The sequence below is a fragment of the Bombina bombina genome, chromosome 5 (assembly GCF_027579735.1).
Source record: "Bombina bombina isolate aBomBom1 chromosome 5, aBomBom1.pri, whole genome shotgun sequence".
NCBI lineage: Eukaryota > Metazoa > Chordata > Amphibia > Anura > Bombinatoridae > Bombina > Bombina bombina.
In genome coordinates this window covers 629,980,591-629,996,931 of record NC_069503.1, presented here as the reverse complement: position 1 = coordinate 629,996,931, position 16,341 = coordinate 629,980,591, and the positions used below count along the sequence as shown (strand labels likewise).

The following is a 16,341-nucleotide window of genomic DNA, read 5'->3' as shown; positions in this document are numbered from 1 at the left end:
CGGATGGACAGGATCCGCTAATGCCAACAGTATACGCTGTTGGCATTTATCATTGCACAAGCAGTTTTGGTGCCCCCTGCAGATTCGCGGCTGCTAGCAGGGGGTGTCAATCAACCTGATCGTATATGACTTGGCGGATTGATGTCCGTCGCCTCAAAGGAGGCGTACGAGTTAAGGAGCAGCGGTCTTAAGACCGCTTCTTCTTAACTCCTGTTTCCATCATTCCTGAAGGCTTGCACGGAAACAGGTACTTCAGGGACATTCGGCCCTTAATAAATTGGCCCCTTGATGTAGATTGAATGACAAGATATTTATCATGTTCCATCTTGTGCATAAGTTTAAAAAGATACAAGTCTCTTAAACAGTTTTTTTTTATTATTTAAGATTGAAAATAATGCTGCACTTTGTACATTGCTTTTATGGTTTTGAATTGGAAAGCAGATCATAATTTTGTTTGCTCATATTTTGCTAGACTGGAGATGTTCCAGTTTTATATTTAGCCTAAATGAAATCATATTGGTTTCTTCCATTCCTTGGCAAGAGTGATGGCCTAAATATCACATCCAGTAAAGATCATTTTGGTTATAATACACGTGTTTCATTAAAGTCATACAATATGCACAAATCTTTCTAGAATTGTTTCACATTAGGAGTTAAATATTTAATGTATATCTTTATTCAGTTCCCAGAAGCACTTTCTTATTGTCTCCTTCTATATTAATCTATTTATTTCATAGTATAGAGGGTGATTTAACAAGGTATTCAAAAAATTGCTGTTCAGAAACGGAATTTATAATTTAAATTCAATAAGAAGAGTTTTGTTTTTATTGGTTGATGTATTGGAGCAAATCTTAAGAAATAAGTGTTAAATTTTCATCCATATTGGAGTTTTGAAGGAACATCTATAGCTGTTTTATGAAAACAAAGGTTGTATATCAGGAGATAGAATGAACTAGCTACTAATTGCTAAAGTTTGAGGGAAAATGTGTGCATTTTCTAATGAAAATGTGCATCCTCTGATTAATAAAGATTATAATCTATTATCTTTTAAAATATCCTAATTTCACCTAACCTGACAGCAGTAAATGCACGTGTCATGGTGGGACTCCTTCTTTGGTTGTTAAATTAAGCGGTGCCTTTAAGCCTTAGCATATTCATTTATTGAGAATGGTCGGCTTCTTTACTTACATAGAAAAACTAACAATCGCCTAGATTAGGAGTGGTGCGCTAACTGCAGCACAAGTGCGGAATGTTTTTTTGTTAGGCTCCCTCGAGCATCTTCAGCCTCTCTAGCTTTACCAGTCCTTATGTTATTAAATATTATTTAATACCATAAGGACTGGTGAGTCTAGAGAAGCTGAAGACATCCGAGGGAGCCTAACAAAAAAACATACCGCACTTGCGCTGCAGTTAGCGCAACACTCGTAATCTAAGCGAATGATAACTATAAGACTACATAATTGCTAAAGCATCTCAACGCATGCTCCAAGGCAAGGAAGTCAAGGATGCTTTCATAGACAGATAGATAGATACAGATAGATAGATTGATAGATAGATAGATAGATAGATAGATAGATAGTTAGATAGATAGATAGATAGATAGATAGATAGATAGATAGACAATATACATATATACATATATATATATATATATATATATATATATCGGTAGGGTGAGGGTTTTTGGTAGTTGCGCCACAACAAGAGTGTAGTAGTTAAATACCCTTAGAGGATGTCCAGTGCCTGCTGCTATTAGTGTTGTCTGATTCCTCCTGAGTCAGACTAGAATTGTGAGCTTTGTGATAGAGAGTATTTTTTCTAATAGCGCTTGCAGAAGATGTTCCTCATAGGTAAGAAATTGGAGAGATGAAAACAAAAATGGGAAATTTTTCCCAGATGAATATGGGTAATGAAAGGTAATTAAAAACAATAATAAATGCTCACCTGTTAGATCACAGGGACCAGCAATCAACGACGAATGGAAATGGATGGTGTGTATAAACACCAAAATTCAAGGGTAGGACACAAAAACAAATAAATATGTGCCCCAAAGGGATATCAATATGTATATTGATATCTCCTAATAATGAACCGGAGACTACTTGTGGGAACCTCTTGTTCTTACCACACTGTATTTGTGGACAGAGGGTAAAGAGGAAAGAAGTTCCTATTTATTATAAGCTGATACACACAAAAAAAAAAAAAAAAAAAAACATAATATTTTGAAAAATATTAATAAATATGCGTGAATATTAAAAACAATGGTAATTTATTAATAGACTATTAAAAACGAAATACTTTTTAAAAAAAAAATATATATATATGTGACAGGTTTAAAAAATGGGGAAGAGTATGAAAACAGGATAAAAAAGGGGTTAAATACATAAACCGTTAAAAGGAAACAATGTGGTAAAATAGCCACGGTGCGAGTAAGGTGCCGACAAGTGGCAGAAATAACTTACTATGAAAATAACAAAAATGCTGCTGCTGGAGTAAGCCCTATGTGGGGTTCCAAAAGTATCTGAAAAACGAGCGTTTAGGAGAGAAATAGAGACCACCAACGCTGCCCGGTGCAGCTCGGTCTCTGTTGGTAATTCGGAATTCCGGAAGTGACGTCACGAACGTGCGTCACGTGCCTTACCCGTTTCGTGAGCGTATCAGCTCACTTCATCAGAGGCTAGTGAATCTAGTCACATCCTGGGTACTATTATATAGCCTTAAGCTATTAAGAGCAAGAAAGGGGTGTGTGTAAATTGGTCTAATAGATCCGATGTATATTTTGAGTATATACGCTGTAATCGGATGTCAAAAAAACGAAGGCATAAAAACGAGAAGGGAATAAAAAATATATGATATATAGATTAAAAAGGGTTTATAATGCAAACGGTGGACAATCAGTGGTTTCGAAAAATGAGGATGTTTGGAAAAATTTTGGTTAAAATATTGGTTAAAATATATTGGTTAAAATATTTAGTTATATAAGCATATTAAATATGCATATTACAACTGTGTGGTGTGAAATATAGATATAAAAATAGATATAAAAAATATATGAAATTAAAAAAAAAAAAAAAAAAAAAAATATAAAAAAAATATATACATAAAAAAAAAAAAAATATATATATATAGGTAAGCTAAAATATTATTAGCTCAAAAAATATATGTAGGGATATGTATATATATATATATATATATGAAAATTATAAGAAAAAATATATAGCTATTAGCTATACCTTTAACCAGCACAGGCTCATTAAGCAACAATAAGCAATATTGGAAACCAGTGACCAGTGCAAGATATATTATCATTCTTTATTATTACAAATTAAACAATCAAACAAACATGAAAACACTGAACCTAAAATAAAAAATACGTTCATGTATACCTTCCCCTTGATAGAGGACAATGAACCAAGATGAAAAACCTGTGAAAAACCCACAGATAAAGTCTTGCAGTGGTAGCTACCAAATTATTCCAGCAGAGAGGAAGGGGTTAATCAAGCCAGGCAATGTCAGCAGTAAAATAAGCAAGCCTTGGTTAGTATGCGTAATTAGACAATCCCCAATATAAAGTGGTATATAATTTATATATATATATATATATAATTTTATGTATTTTTATTATTATTATTATTTTAAATCCTAGTGCCTACTCTGTATGAGGGGAATATTCAGTTGTTATATTGTATCTCTCTCTTTTTCACACTACTTATCCATATGGTATGGAAATGGAAGCTGTTGTTTGCTTTCTGTTCCACCTCTGAGTGCCCTTGTACACTATACAATGCTTCTGCGCTGACCTAGCTCTGTTTATGGCAGTATAGATAATATAGTTTTCCTCATTAAGCCAAACCCCTGTTTTCTTTTCACCAGTATATATAACTATCACATTTTTTTCAACCTTCCAGACTGTTTCGTTAAGGGCTTTATTTCATTATTTCATGCTAGGCTGAATTAGTACAATGGGTCAAACCAACATTAGCCACACATGACTTCCTGATTCTGAGCGTTTAATATTATCATAAACATAACCAGTTTATGTGAAAACAATTTTGCTTTGTTTTCCACAAGTTATGATATAAAATGAATTCACCTTTTTTTTTGCGATTAAAAATATAAGAAGTTGTGTTGAGAACTGCCCTCTTTGCTTAATATGTATAGAGATTTTTTTTTATATATATATATATATAGGTCCTTTTAATGGTAAAGAGTAACTGCTACTAATGTGAAAACTGTAAGAAATTTGTTTTTTATGTTCACTGTGAATTAAATATTCAAGGAAGCAATTGGCAACGTCAGTTTATCCAGTATAAATTTGTATATGTTTTGTGGTGTACTTGTTAATTACAAATAAATTCAAGTAAGGCTATTTTCTTCCTTTCTGTGTATAAAGTCCACAGGTGCCCAGGTTCAAGTGGCAGGCGACATGCTCCCGAACTCCACAGAGCGTGCGGTTACTATATCAGGAACGCCCGATGCCATCATTCAGTGTGTGAAGCAAATATGTGTAGTCATGCTAGAGGTATTTATATAAATTGCTACGAACTATACCAAGACTACCTCTTAAACAGGAAAATGTAATGCCCCTAACCAGTAATTGGACAATTCAGTTGTCGATAGATACAAGAAAACTGGCCTGCACATATTCCCACTGATTACTGTTATCATATGTTCTCATTTTTTTTTACATTGTTACTGAATACACACTGTCAGATGGGAGAGCTTTAATACACTATAAGAATTATTTTCTTTGAAGTGTCGCTGTTAAGATTTTCCAATGCACAAATAATTCCATCTTGTTAAGAATAACTTCATAAGTCTATTATTGTTTCTGTTAAATGTTATAAGGTTTTTTAAAAGAAAAATAGTTGAAATTTATATCATGAGTGCCTTTCATTTTTTTATTAGCAAAAATGCTTTTAGTAAAAGTTATCACTGTTGCAGGGACATATCTAGCTATGATGCGTGTGCCCAGTGCCCCCTCCCCCATTCAAAAACATTGAATGCGCAATCAGAAAGCTGGCAGTGGCTTTTATGGCACAAATTAAGTCATCGCTGACACAAAATATCACATCTGAGCAGTAGCGGTGTTTGAATGTAAATACCTTGGGCACACGCAGCATATGTACTGTACGTATGTGCTAGAAGCATTTTAGCTAATACAAGTATACTACAAAAATGCTCATATTCCAAACTGAAATGCTATCATGGCGTGCACATTACAGGTTTGACTATCTCTTTTTAATGTTTGGGGTTAGAAGTCATTGAAAACACTGAAGGTATTTCAAAATTACCAAAACATAGTTTGTGGGATCTTTGAACTGCCTGGGGACAGGAGAGAAGCATCTTCCTTGATAATTTCTGCAATAAATGTAAATTTAACTATTTTATTTAAAAGACATTAAACAGCTTGAACCATATTTTGTATTCTTTTTCTACGTGGTATTTTTTTACAGTAACAAAACACCTACCCTAATTAGTTTGACTGGCAATCATAGTCTAGAACAGTGATTCTCAACCAAAGTGATCTCAAGGCCCGGTAACTTTTAGCTAGACATGTCCAGGGCCCGGTAGTTTTATATATATATATACATATATATATATATATATATATATAGTGAGCAGCAGGGGTGAGCTGATCAGCCAGGCAAACAGGACCTGGGCCAAGGGACCAGCAAGTAGGGGGGCCCACAAATGGCATCTCCACGGATCCTGGTGCATTCTTTAAGCTGGAATTTTCGGTTGCCCTATCAGTAACTAAGCAAATAAGTGTGGGTTTAGTGGGGGCCCTGGTGGGGGTCTGTCGCTGTGAGGGCCATGGAGTGTGGGGTCTGGCCCTGGAGGTTGGGTGCCCTTTTTCTGGACCTTAATGTTGAGGGGCCTGTTGGGGGCATAAAATTTAATACATTTCGGTCAGTGTGAGACAGTGTTCCTGGGGCCTTGATTGGTCTCAGTTTGCCCCTGGTGTACAGTGGGGTAAGAGTGTGCAGTGGGGGCATGACAGGTCGGGGCCCACCAGCAGGGTTATCACGGCCCGGTACTGGGCCATGTCCCGGCTGTTGAGAAACCAGGGTCTAGAATGTAGCAATGTAGACCAGACAGTAAAATAAAATGCTGCTGTAAACAGGGATAAATGAGTAAGCGAATAAGCTGAAGACATTATTGGATATTTGACTTAAAGTAATGATCCTTCCACTTCACGTTATCTTAATGTGACGGTTGTACTAATTTGATTTAATGTTTAAATGCAATAGATAGTACAGCATGTTAGCATATCCCCAGCTGCTCTTTTTATGTAAACTTTTTAAACTTCCTTGAAGAAGAGAATTGATTTCCCAGCAATGAAAATTTCCCAGATAAGAAACAGAGAAAAGCAATCTTAGAAACCATGGTAAACGCAGAAACCAATTAGCAACAACAGTTTAATCTTTACTCGCTTCACAGTTTCTCATTTATAAGATCTGATGAATTCATGAAGGTATATGGTTTTCAATAATATAACTTAAACACAGACATTATTTTTCTGGGATAATGATTAATAATGAAGAAAACACACATTTTTATCTTTTGTTTCTTTATTTTTAGTCGCCGCCGAAAGGTGCCACCATTCCTTATCGCCCCAAACCAGCCTCTGGTCCTATTATATTCGCTGGAGGCCAGGTAAGGGCGGACACAATTTTGGCCTCAGCTGGAAATCACACAGTCCTGGCTCAACACCAACCAGCACCTGTTAGTTTGCTCTTTTTTCCTGGTATAGTATATGTGTATATGTTGCATGAAACCTACGCCCAGAATATTTTGTATTCTCTCCAAAATCATTTCAGCCACAGTTCTTTTGTTTGTAGTTACTGGTGTGTGTTAGGGTTGTATGCTCTCAATCAATTTACTTTCAGATTGAAATACGTATATAAAAAAATGGTGTATAAAAACATTACACTTCTAAAAAAGAAGGAATAGGAGAGTTGCCTCTATTAACTAATAAATGGCTGCATTTAATATAGTGTAAGTTAAGTAAATATTTCTATTAAGAAATGGGTAAAAACAAAACCAAGTGGTACTACTCCTTTAAGCTATGCTAAAAAGAAAAATAAATGAAGAAATCGGGGTATAGGTACACTTATTACTTCATTTATATATTTTAAAGAAAATCTGGTACAATACGCTTTCTTTGTCTCCAATTGATCAAAAAACACAAACTGATTATTTGTTCAAGCCAGGCAAAAATTCTTTAAAAATGCTGTATGGCAAAACGCAAAAACAAATTAACTAAAATAAAGTGCATTATTTAATAATTAATAAATAAATTAGTGCTGCGGAATCTGTTGGCGCTCTACAAATAATCGATAATAATAATAATAATATATAATATATCCCTATATCTTTCTTTTCTCAAAATATCACTTATACTGTCTATTGGGTCGTTATCATTGTTTAGCGGAATTAAGGGAATTAACTATAAAACAAGACAGGGGGAGTTGATCCCAGTCTGGCACAATATGACTAATTTTGACACCCTTGGCAATGCTGGCTGAAAGTCACTCTGGACCTAATATAAGTAAATTCTTATTGGTTATTATACAAGACAATTTAACAATTAGATACAGAAAACTATTGATATTAGGTTTTATATTTCTAAATGCCAATGCAAGAGCAGGCTGGCTTGTAAGGCTCTCATGGAAGAGTATTCATACATAGATTTTAAAGGGACAGGAAACCCCAAAATGTAATTCATGATTCAGATAGAACATAAAATTTTAAATAATTTTCAAATGTACTTTTTTATCACACATGTTTCATTCTCTTGTTATCCTTTGCTGAAGGAATAGCATTGCACTACCGGCAGCTAGCTGAACACATCTAGTTAGCCAATCACAAGAGACAATGTATACAGGCACCAATCAGCAGCTAACTTCCCCTAGTGTAGGATAGGTGCATATTCATTTTTCAACAATGGATACCAAAAGGACAAAGCACATATGAAAATAGAAGTGAATTTAAAAGTGTCTTAAAATTAAATGCTCTATCTGATTCTTGCAAGTTTAATTTTGACTTTCCTATACCTTCAAATGTTCATTGTCTTCCTATATTATTTTCTGGTGTCCAGAAATGGCTAATTTTTCTATTGAAATATCAACATGAACATGTAGAAATTTGAAACAAAAGTGGTAAAGGGGCATTTTTTCTTAATATGTTCATGCTGACATCTGTGAATGACAGCAAGTTAAAACCTATGGAGCATATGAGGGCGAGCAACCAAACATGCACCTGTATGTCTTCTATATAACAGCACGTTTTCCCTGCCTGTGTGTTTCCAGACCTTGGTAGCATGACTTCAAGTCCTCTGCAGTTGTGCTACTGCGGTAGTAGATTTATTTAAATCCCACAAACGTTGATATTAATGGGATAGAAATGTGCATGAGTACACTTAAAGGGACATTCCAGCCAAAAATTTACTTTACATGGATTTATTGTAGTTTTGAATAGAAGCATTTTTGTAATATACATGCATTAGCAAAAATGCTTCTAATAAAAGCTATAGCTGTTTCAAAAGTGTATTTAAGTATGCACCGTGCACCAGCATTTTAAACACAGCACTTGCTCAGAGAGCCTAAGGTGCTTTTAACATCTGGTAATGACTCAATTTGTTAAGTGCTGACATGATACAAGCCCCACTGATTATCTAAACAACTGCAGTATTTAAATTGCCGGTGCTGTGAGAATATCTATTTATACTTCACGTGCACATGCAGAGAAAAATGTTAACACTAAAACAGGGATAACTTTTACTAGACTAATTTTTGCCAGTACATGTATATTGCAAATTTGTTTCTATTCAAAGATGTAATTCATCTATGTGCATTTAAATTTTGACCGGAATGTTCCTTTAAATTGTAAACAGAAGCATTTTGTGCTATAAACTTCCATTTCCAAAAATATTATAGTTGTAGTAAAAGTGAATGCTGTTTTTTATTGGCATACACATATATGCTGTGAGTACCCTCCGTGCACCAGCATTCAAACACCACATCTTCTCAGGAAGTCAGCAATGGATTGTATGACACACATTAAAGGGACACAGAACCCAATTTTTTTCTTTTGTGATTCAGATAGAGCATGAAATTTTAAGCAACGCTCTATATTACTCCTATTAGCAAATGTTTTTCATTCTCTTGGTATCTTTATTTGAAAAGCAAGAATGTAAGTTTAGATGCCGGCCCATTTTGGTGAACAACCTGGGTTGTTCTTGCTGATTGGTGGATAAATTCATCCACCAATAAAGGTGCTGTACTTTCTTTTTCAAATAAAGATAGCAAGAGAACGAAGAAAAATTGATAATAGGAGTAAATTAGAAAGTCGCTTAAAATTGCATGCTCTATCTGAATCACGAAAGAAAAAAATTTGGGTTCAGTGTCCCTTTAAGTCTTCACTTACGCAATTACACACCACCAGCAACTCTCTGAGCAGGCTTGGTGTTTGAATCCTGATGCTCTAGTCACCCCTAGCATAAATGTGTATGAAGAGATAATAACTTTTACAAGAAGCATTTTTGCTAATGGAAGTATATTGCAAAAATAGTTCTTTTCAAAACTGAAATGTATTCATACACATTTTAATCTTGACCTTTCTATCCCTTTAAGAACAACATTTTATTTAGTGACAATATGTTGTCCATGTCTACATTTCAATCGAATGCATCTAAACATAGATGCCAAGTATTATTTAAAGAGACATTAAACCCAATTTTTTTCTTTCATGATTCAGATAGAGAATACAATTTTAAACAACTTTCTAATTTACTTCTGTTATCTAATTTGCTTCATTCTCTTGATATTCCTTCCTGAAAAGCATATCTAGATATGCTCAGTAGCTTCTGAATGGTGGCTGCACATATTTGCCTCCTGTGATTGGCTCACCCATGTGCGTTGCTATTTCTTTAACAAAGGCTATATAAAGGGTGAAGCAAATTAGATAATAGAAGTAAATTGGAATGTTGTTTAAAATGGTATTCTCTGTCTGAATCATGAAATAATTTTGGGGGGTTTAATGTCCCTTTAACTCATTCTTTAACTCATTCAGTGGCTATGGGGACCTACACTCCTGAATGTGCATCCCTGTTCACTCAACCAGAATGTTAAGTGGAAATAAACTCATTCAAAGTATTTGATTATATTATGTTCTGTTTAGGGGATTGGTTCAATTTGTCAAAACATCAGCCATTGAATTAGCTCAGGTTAAGACAACTATTCTTGTTGGTGAACATCAGTGGCCAACTTTTTGAGACAATGAGAATAAATGTGTTTGTAAAAATGTTGCCAAGGGCCTCACTAGCTATAGAGTTGCCTCTGTTTATAGAAGTGCACTTTCAGTCAAGGAAACGTCATTTTTATGTTTGTTTGTTTGTCCTTTTCCAGGCATTTGCAATTCAGGGGCAGTATGCTATCCCACATCCAGACGTGAGTACGGCGCATGTCATACCAGCTACCCGTTTCATTTGTTCTGGGCAGCATTTACTTTCTGCATAATGTGTTTTACATATCGGCTGTAATGACATCAGATAACATTGTGACAGTCTGAATGAATGATTAGGGACCTGATAGAAAGTACAGTGGCCCAGACACAAATGCAGTTTTGATTTTATGTCATATACTTTATTTATTCATTTTGTTTTGCATGTATTTAATTTTCACTTTTGTAATAGATTTCTGTATGTTAACATTAACAATAGTCATTGCATAAAATAACAATAAATATGCAATTTTGTTTTCTAATCATGTTATCCTCTGTACAATAGTTTAGGAAGAATGACTGATCCTCTATTTCTGTTTTTGAACATGTTAGATGTTTTTTTGTTCTCTGAAATAATTACATTTGATTGGTTAGTTCTAATTTCCCATCCTGCCCTGCAGTTGACCAAGCTTCACCAGTTGGCTATGCAGCATTCCCCCTTTACTCCCCTTGGGCAGACCACCCCTGGTTTCCCTGGTACGTACCCATGACCCCAGTGAATGTCCTTCTTAACACCTTTGTTTTCCCACGGTCATTACATCATTTCTTTTACTAAATGCAGTCAATGACCAAACTGTATGCTCTTTTTCATATATAATGCACCTTGTTTATGTTTTATGTGCCTTGTTTACCATAACCTTTGTCTGTCTAATCCTCTGTGCTTCATTTTCAACCATTAACATAAACTATGAATATTTTTTATTTTTGTAGTCCACTAAATTAATTAATTTAACCAAGGCATGTGCTAATGTAGTATGTTACCATAGTAGATTAGATCAACAAAAGTTCCTGTACCACTTTAAAATACGCTAAAAGTCAGAACTTCAATTTTTATTTTGGTGTTTTTTTTTTTTAAATTATTTTCCAAATGCATCCAGGGAATCTATTTTGTGTTTTTGGAGAGAAATGTAAGTACACATTATAAATAATGAACAGTCAGTTTGGTTGTACATATAATTTCCTTACAACCGTAGAATTCAAATCCCAAACTGCTTTTTTTTTTTACAGATTAAATATAATTGACATCACAATTTATATATTAGCTAAAAATAATCCAGGAATATAATAAATATAATTAATATATTTTAAAACATCTGTATGAGTGATGATAAACAAAACAGACAATAATACATTAGATACATGCCTGGTGTGTACTGTACAAATATATATATTTTTTTATCACATTCAGAAAATGTGTTATCTAATCTAATCCATTAAAATTAGATACATTCTAGTTAAGATATTTCTCCAACATTTAATTATTCAAACCAAGAAGCTTATGACTTCATTATAAAATGTGTAAAGTATGACTAGAATTTGTTAAATATTTAATTATTAGAAATTTCCCACCATAATTAAACAAAGAAATATATAAATAAATACATTTCCTTTAGGTTATGTTTTTTTATCATGTTTGGACTGGCCTTTTGTTCACCTATGATCATAATCTATCACACTGAGAGTTTCAATTTTGTTTTTGGAAGGTACTGGGATATGTCTCATAGTAGAAAATGTACTATCAATTCCAATTTACTGGCGTTTTGTACTTTTTACTTCTTCCTAAGATCTTAAATGAAAACTCAGTGTACTTTATTCCTGTGCTGATAATATACAACATGTTTCATTTGAGCCCTCAACTGATTGGCTGATACTGAAGTTTATGCCAAATTAAATCAAGGGTGTGCTTTGTGAAAATATAAGCGTTGGTGAACTGGGCCTGTTCTGATATGATATCCATATATACTATACACGATAAAAAAAAATATGCAAAACACCATTTTTTTTTTTAAATTGGTTTATGTGATAAAAAAAGTTTTCAATAATCTCTGCTTGCTTTATATTTTCCTTTATTTTACATTTTAATTATGACTGCTCCTCTGTTCCTTAAACTTTTCCTTATTAAATGTGTAATGAAATCTGTAACTTGAATTTCCCGTAACTGCTTCTCTCGCTTTGTCCTTCTATCCCTCCCTATATAAAACAAATGTATACAACTTACAGTATTTTTTATTTCCTTGTTCTTTCAATAAACCCTCCTTCCTACAATTTCTTATATTTAACTAATCCCATTTTAATTCCGATAGTGCTCCTTTTTCTTACCCCAATCCTCCTATTACAACCTAATATTTTTGTTTACTTTTTTTTATTTTTTTAACTTAATTACTTCAGACAGGAAGGACAAATTTCAGCTGTTAGTCCATCTTATTTAAAGAAATCTTCTTACATTTGTAATACCATATTCTTCTGCTAGCCTTAATAGAAATCGGCACAGTATTATATTATAGTTGGTAATGACCCCTAAAAAAAATAAAACAAAACTTGCACCCCATTAACACATTTTCTTATGCTGCTGTAAGTTCTGTACTTTTCTTTTGCTGCTGTCTCTGTTCATTTTTTGTTTACATTCGTGATACAATATATAATTATATTTCTTTTTTTTTCTTTTTGTTTTCTTTTTTTTGTTTTGAATTTACAATATCTGACTCTAATGTTTCACTTTTTCGTGTTCACATTTCTAGGCCTGGATGCCACTTCTCCAACCAGTTCCCATGAACTTACTATTCCCAATGATGTAAGTGAAATGATTTATTTGTACTCTCCCATATTGCTATTTTTTTCTCAAGATCATTCATATTTAAATATGGGATCTAATTCAGCCCATTAAAGAGCTGTACAAAGTGCTTTGTATACCATAACATTGGGTTCTCAATCTTAATATTAGCTTAAACACCTCTCCCCTTTGTGCCAACAAATTGTGCTTGTGCCATACTTCTTACTGAGAAGCGTGTAACTCAAGGTTTCAAAATGCTGCAAATCAAATAGCTGATCAAAGCAATTTACAGCACTTTGAAAACTATCAAACTAACTTTGCTTTGTGGCCTCTCTAGTGAAAATGTGACACAATTTGTTTTTTACAAAAGAGATTTTTAATTTACCTACAAGGCTATCCCAGAACATCAGAAACCCCAGTTATCATGTAGTTTCAAGTACTTTTGTACCATGTAAACTCCACTAATACTGAATTGGCAGAATGTGATAATTCTATTCTAGTCCATGAGAAAATACGTTTTAAGTAGATCATTTTGCTTGATTTTGGGACTTCTCTAATTCAGTAGTCTTTATCTCTTGGAAATCCATTGGATTTGTCTCAAACAGCCTATCTTGGTTTTTTCCATGTCTTTTTAATGCATGTGATGCTTTCTCAACATCGCTTGAAAACTAGCCTCTTCAAAAATGATTTTGGCCTGTCTTTGCTAGCTATCTCAACATATATATATATTAATGGAAGATAATGGAGCAATAAGAAAATAATGTATGTAATGTATTATTTTATTACTGCACTACTCTTTCAACAGAACTTTGTATCTAACCCTCACAAAAGTGGATAAACATTTAGTTAAACCTGAAGACGGCCACTGAGCCAGTCAGAAGTAGCATATGTGTCATTCACTAGATCAGACATCTTCAAACTTGGTCCTCCAGAGGTTTTGGAACTACAATTTCCCATGATGCTCAGCCAGCTTAGTGGGCAAAAATGATTAATCCTTTATAATAGCCATGAATCAGTTGCATACTGTATATTCTTCTCTTGTTGCCATCTAACCACTAGAATATAAAAACATTTGCTTGGAGTATCAACATCAAAAACTATATTGTGTCCAATTTACACAATATATCCAATTTACTTCTATTGGGGAGCTAGGTGAACACATAGGTGAGCCACAGACAAAAGGCATATGTGTGAAGCCACCAATCAGCAGCTAGCTCCCAGTAGTGCATTGCTGCTCCTGATCCTACCTAGGTATGCTTTTCAGCCAAGAGAGCAAAACAAATTTGATAACAGAAATAAATTGAAAACCTTTTAAAATTGCACTGTCCCTTTAAGCGATTTGTTTTTCTAAACACTTCAAATTAACTTTTAAGTAATTGTATTAAATTATGCATGATACAAGCAAATTATGCAATTACATTGAGGCCATAAAATAGAATTATACTAAATATAATAATATAATTTGTACAAGAAAGAATGCCAATTTTACAAAGCAGTGCCTAATCCAGTACATTCATTACATACTTTTATGCTCATATAAAAATCAATCAAGTAAATTGGCTCAGCCTTCAAACGACAAATATTATCTTCAGTTTTGTCAAAGTACTGTTTATAGAAATAATCCTGGGATATATTTCACAAAGAAGGAATTCAGCTGTTTCCAAAAAGTCATTGCAGGTAATAATTGGACAATTATTTATATTGTAGACAGGCACCTGTAAATATATGCAGTCTCAATATAAAAGCTTGGTATTATTTACAGAGATGCAGACATCTTTTTTCTTCTATGGATTTTCTTAACTTATGTCCACTAGACATTAGTAACAATACATAGTCTAAGCTCAATATATATATATATATATATATATATATATATATACACAGCATATATGTTACGGGTAAGGTAAATGATCTGGTAATCATGACATTACCCAAGCAGCTGTAATATAATTCCCCCATCTACACTATTTCTTTGCCTCTGTCTGGGGGAGTTCAAGGAAGGTGCCCCGCCAACCCTCTGGCATCCACCTCAAGTGAACCTTTTGGAATGAGGTTTACAAAGGGGGCTTAAACCCCACAGGCGGAGGCAAAAAAGATAGTGAAGATGTGTGAATTACAGTGCATCATATACAGCAGTGTTTTTCAACCAGTGTGCCGTGGCACACTAGTGTGCCGTGAGAGATCCTCAGGTGTGCCACGGCAGACTGACAACAGTGTGACATATTTTTTAAACTTTGCTTGTTTTTTACTCCCAGTGCAGGGGTAGTTTGTAGGAGGCATGGCATAACAGCACAATACATACAGTATGTGTGTGTTTGTGTGTATGTTTATATATATATGCTGCATTAGGCTACAATGTGTGATTTTTTTTTAAATTTTGGGATGGTGGTGTGCCACAGGATTTTTTAATGTAAAAAAGTGTGCCACGGCAAAAAAAAAGGTTAAAAATCACTGATATACAGTATATGTTTGATTAAGTGACTCAATGCACTCTGAGAAGATTTATCATGTTACATCGGGCTTTATGAGTAAACAGACAGAACATGCACAGCAAAAGTGTTCATGCACTAGATCCTCAGTACAAAACATTGAATTCAGACTCTTCTCTGACAACTGCAAATGCAATATTGGAATAACCAGACATAGATGAGTGTATACGGCAATACTCTGAAACTTCCCGTCTCATGTTGGCATCTCATGACAGCGTCCGCGTTGAAAACACTGGCTGTAGAGTATCAGGGTCAGAGGTTCATCGACTCCGTGTTCAGACTAGAGAACCCTATGGGGAAAAACAGTCCCAGCCAATCCTCACAAAGTAGCGAAACCCAGACTGGCTCTTCTAGTTAAAAAGTCGAAGTTTATTGCGGTCATAAAAAGACACAAAGCACAAAAGTTAGAACGGCTACAGGTGCACCTACAAATATACATAACAGAAACAGAAGAGGTTCGGTACTTCTATCTGTGCTTTGTGTCTTTTATAACCGCAATAAACTTTAACTTTTTAACTAGAAGAGCAGGTCTGGGTTTCGCTTTGAACATCGGGCTTTACCCACAGCCGATTGGGTAATGTCAGGTTTACCCGGGTAATGCTAGGATTACTCAATTTCTTACTTTAACCACAACAATATACACAATGCAATTAACCAACATGATGAATTTATGTCTGTATATAATTCTAGGTTCAAAGTGCCCAATGTTTGCTTCCTAACTGGCCTGAACATAAAAAAGACATAGACAAGAACATTAAAATAATTTCCTTTTGTGGTTTCTATCTATGCATCATT

General features: G+C 34.3%; 1 protein-coding gene across 3 annotated transcripts in view; it reads left to right on the top strand.

Annotated features, from left to right (window-relative positions):
• Nucleotides 1-16,341, top strand: part of LOC128660660 (poly(rC)-binding protein 3-like) — a 282,926-nt gene that overhangs the window by 227,739 nt on the left and 38,846 nt on the right. For all 3 annotated transcript variants that reach the window (XM_053714597.1, XM_053714595.1, XM_053714596.1), the window contains exons 8-12: nt 4,394-4,522; nt 6,586-6,729; nt 10,413-10,454; nt 10,908-10,983; nt 13,026-13,078. In XM_053714597.1, coding sequence (XP_053570572.1) covers nt 4,394-4,522; nt 6,586-6,729; nt 10,413-10,454; nt 10,908-10,983; nt 13,026-13,078 — 444 coding nt within the window. The remainder of the gene's footprint in view (nt 1-4,393; nt 4,523-6,585; nt 6,730-10,412; nt 10,455-10,907; nt 10,984-13,025; nt 13,079-16,341) is intronic.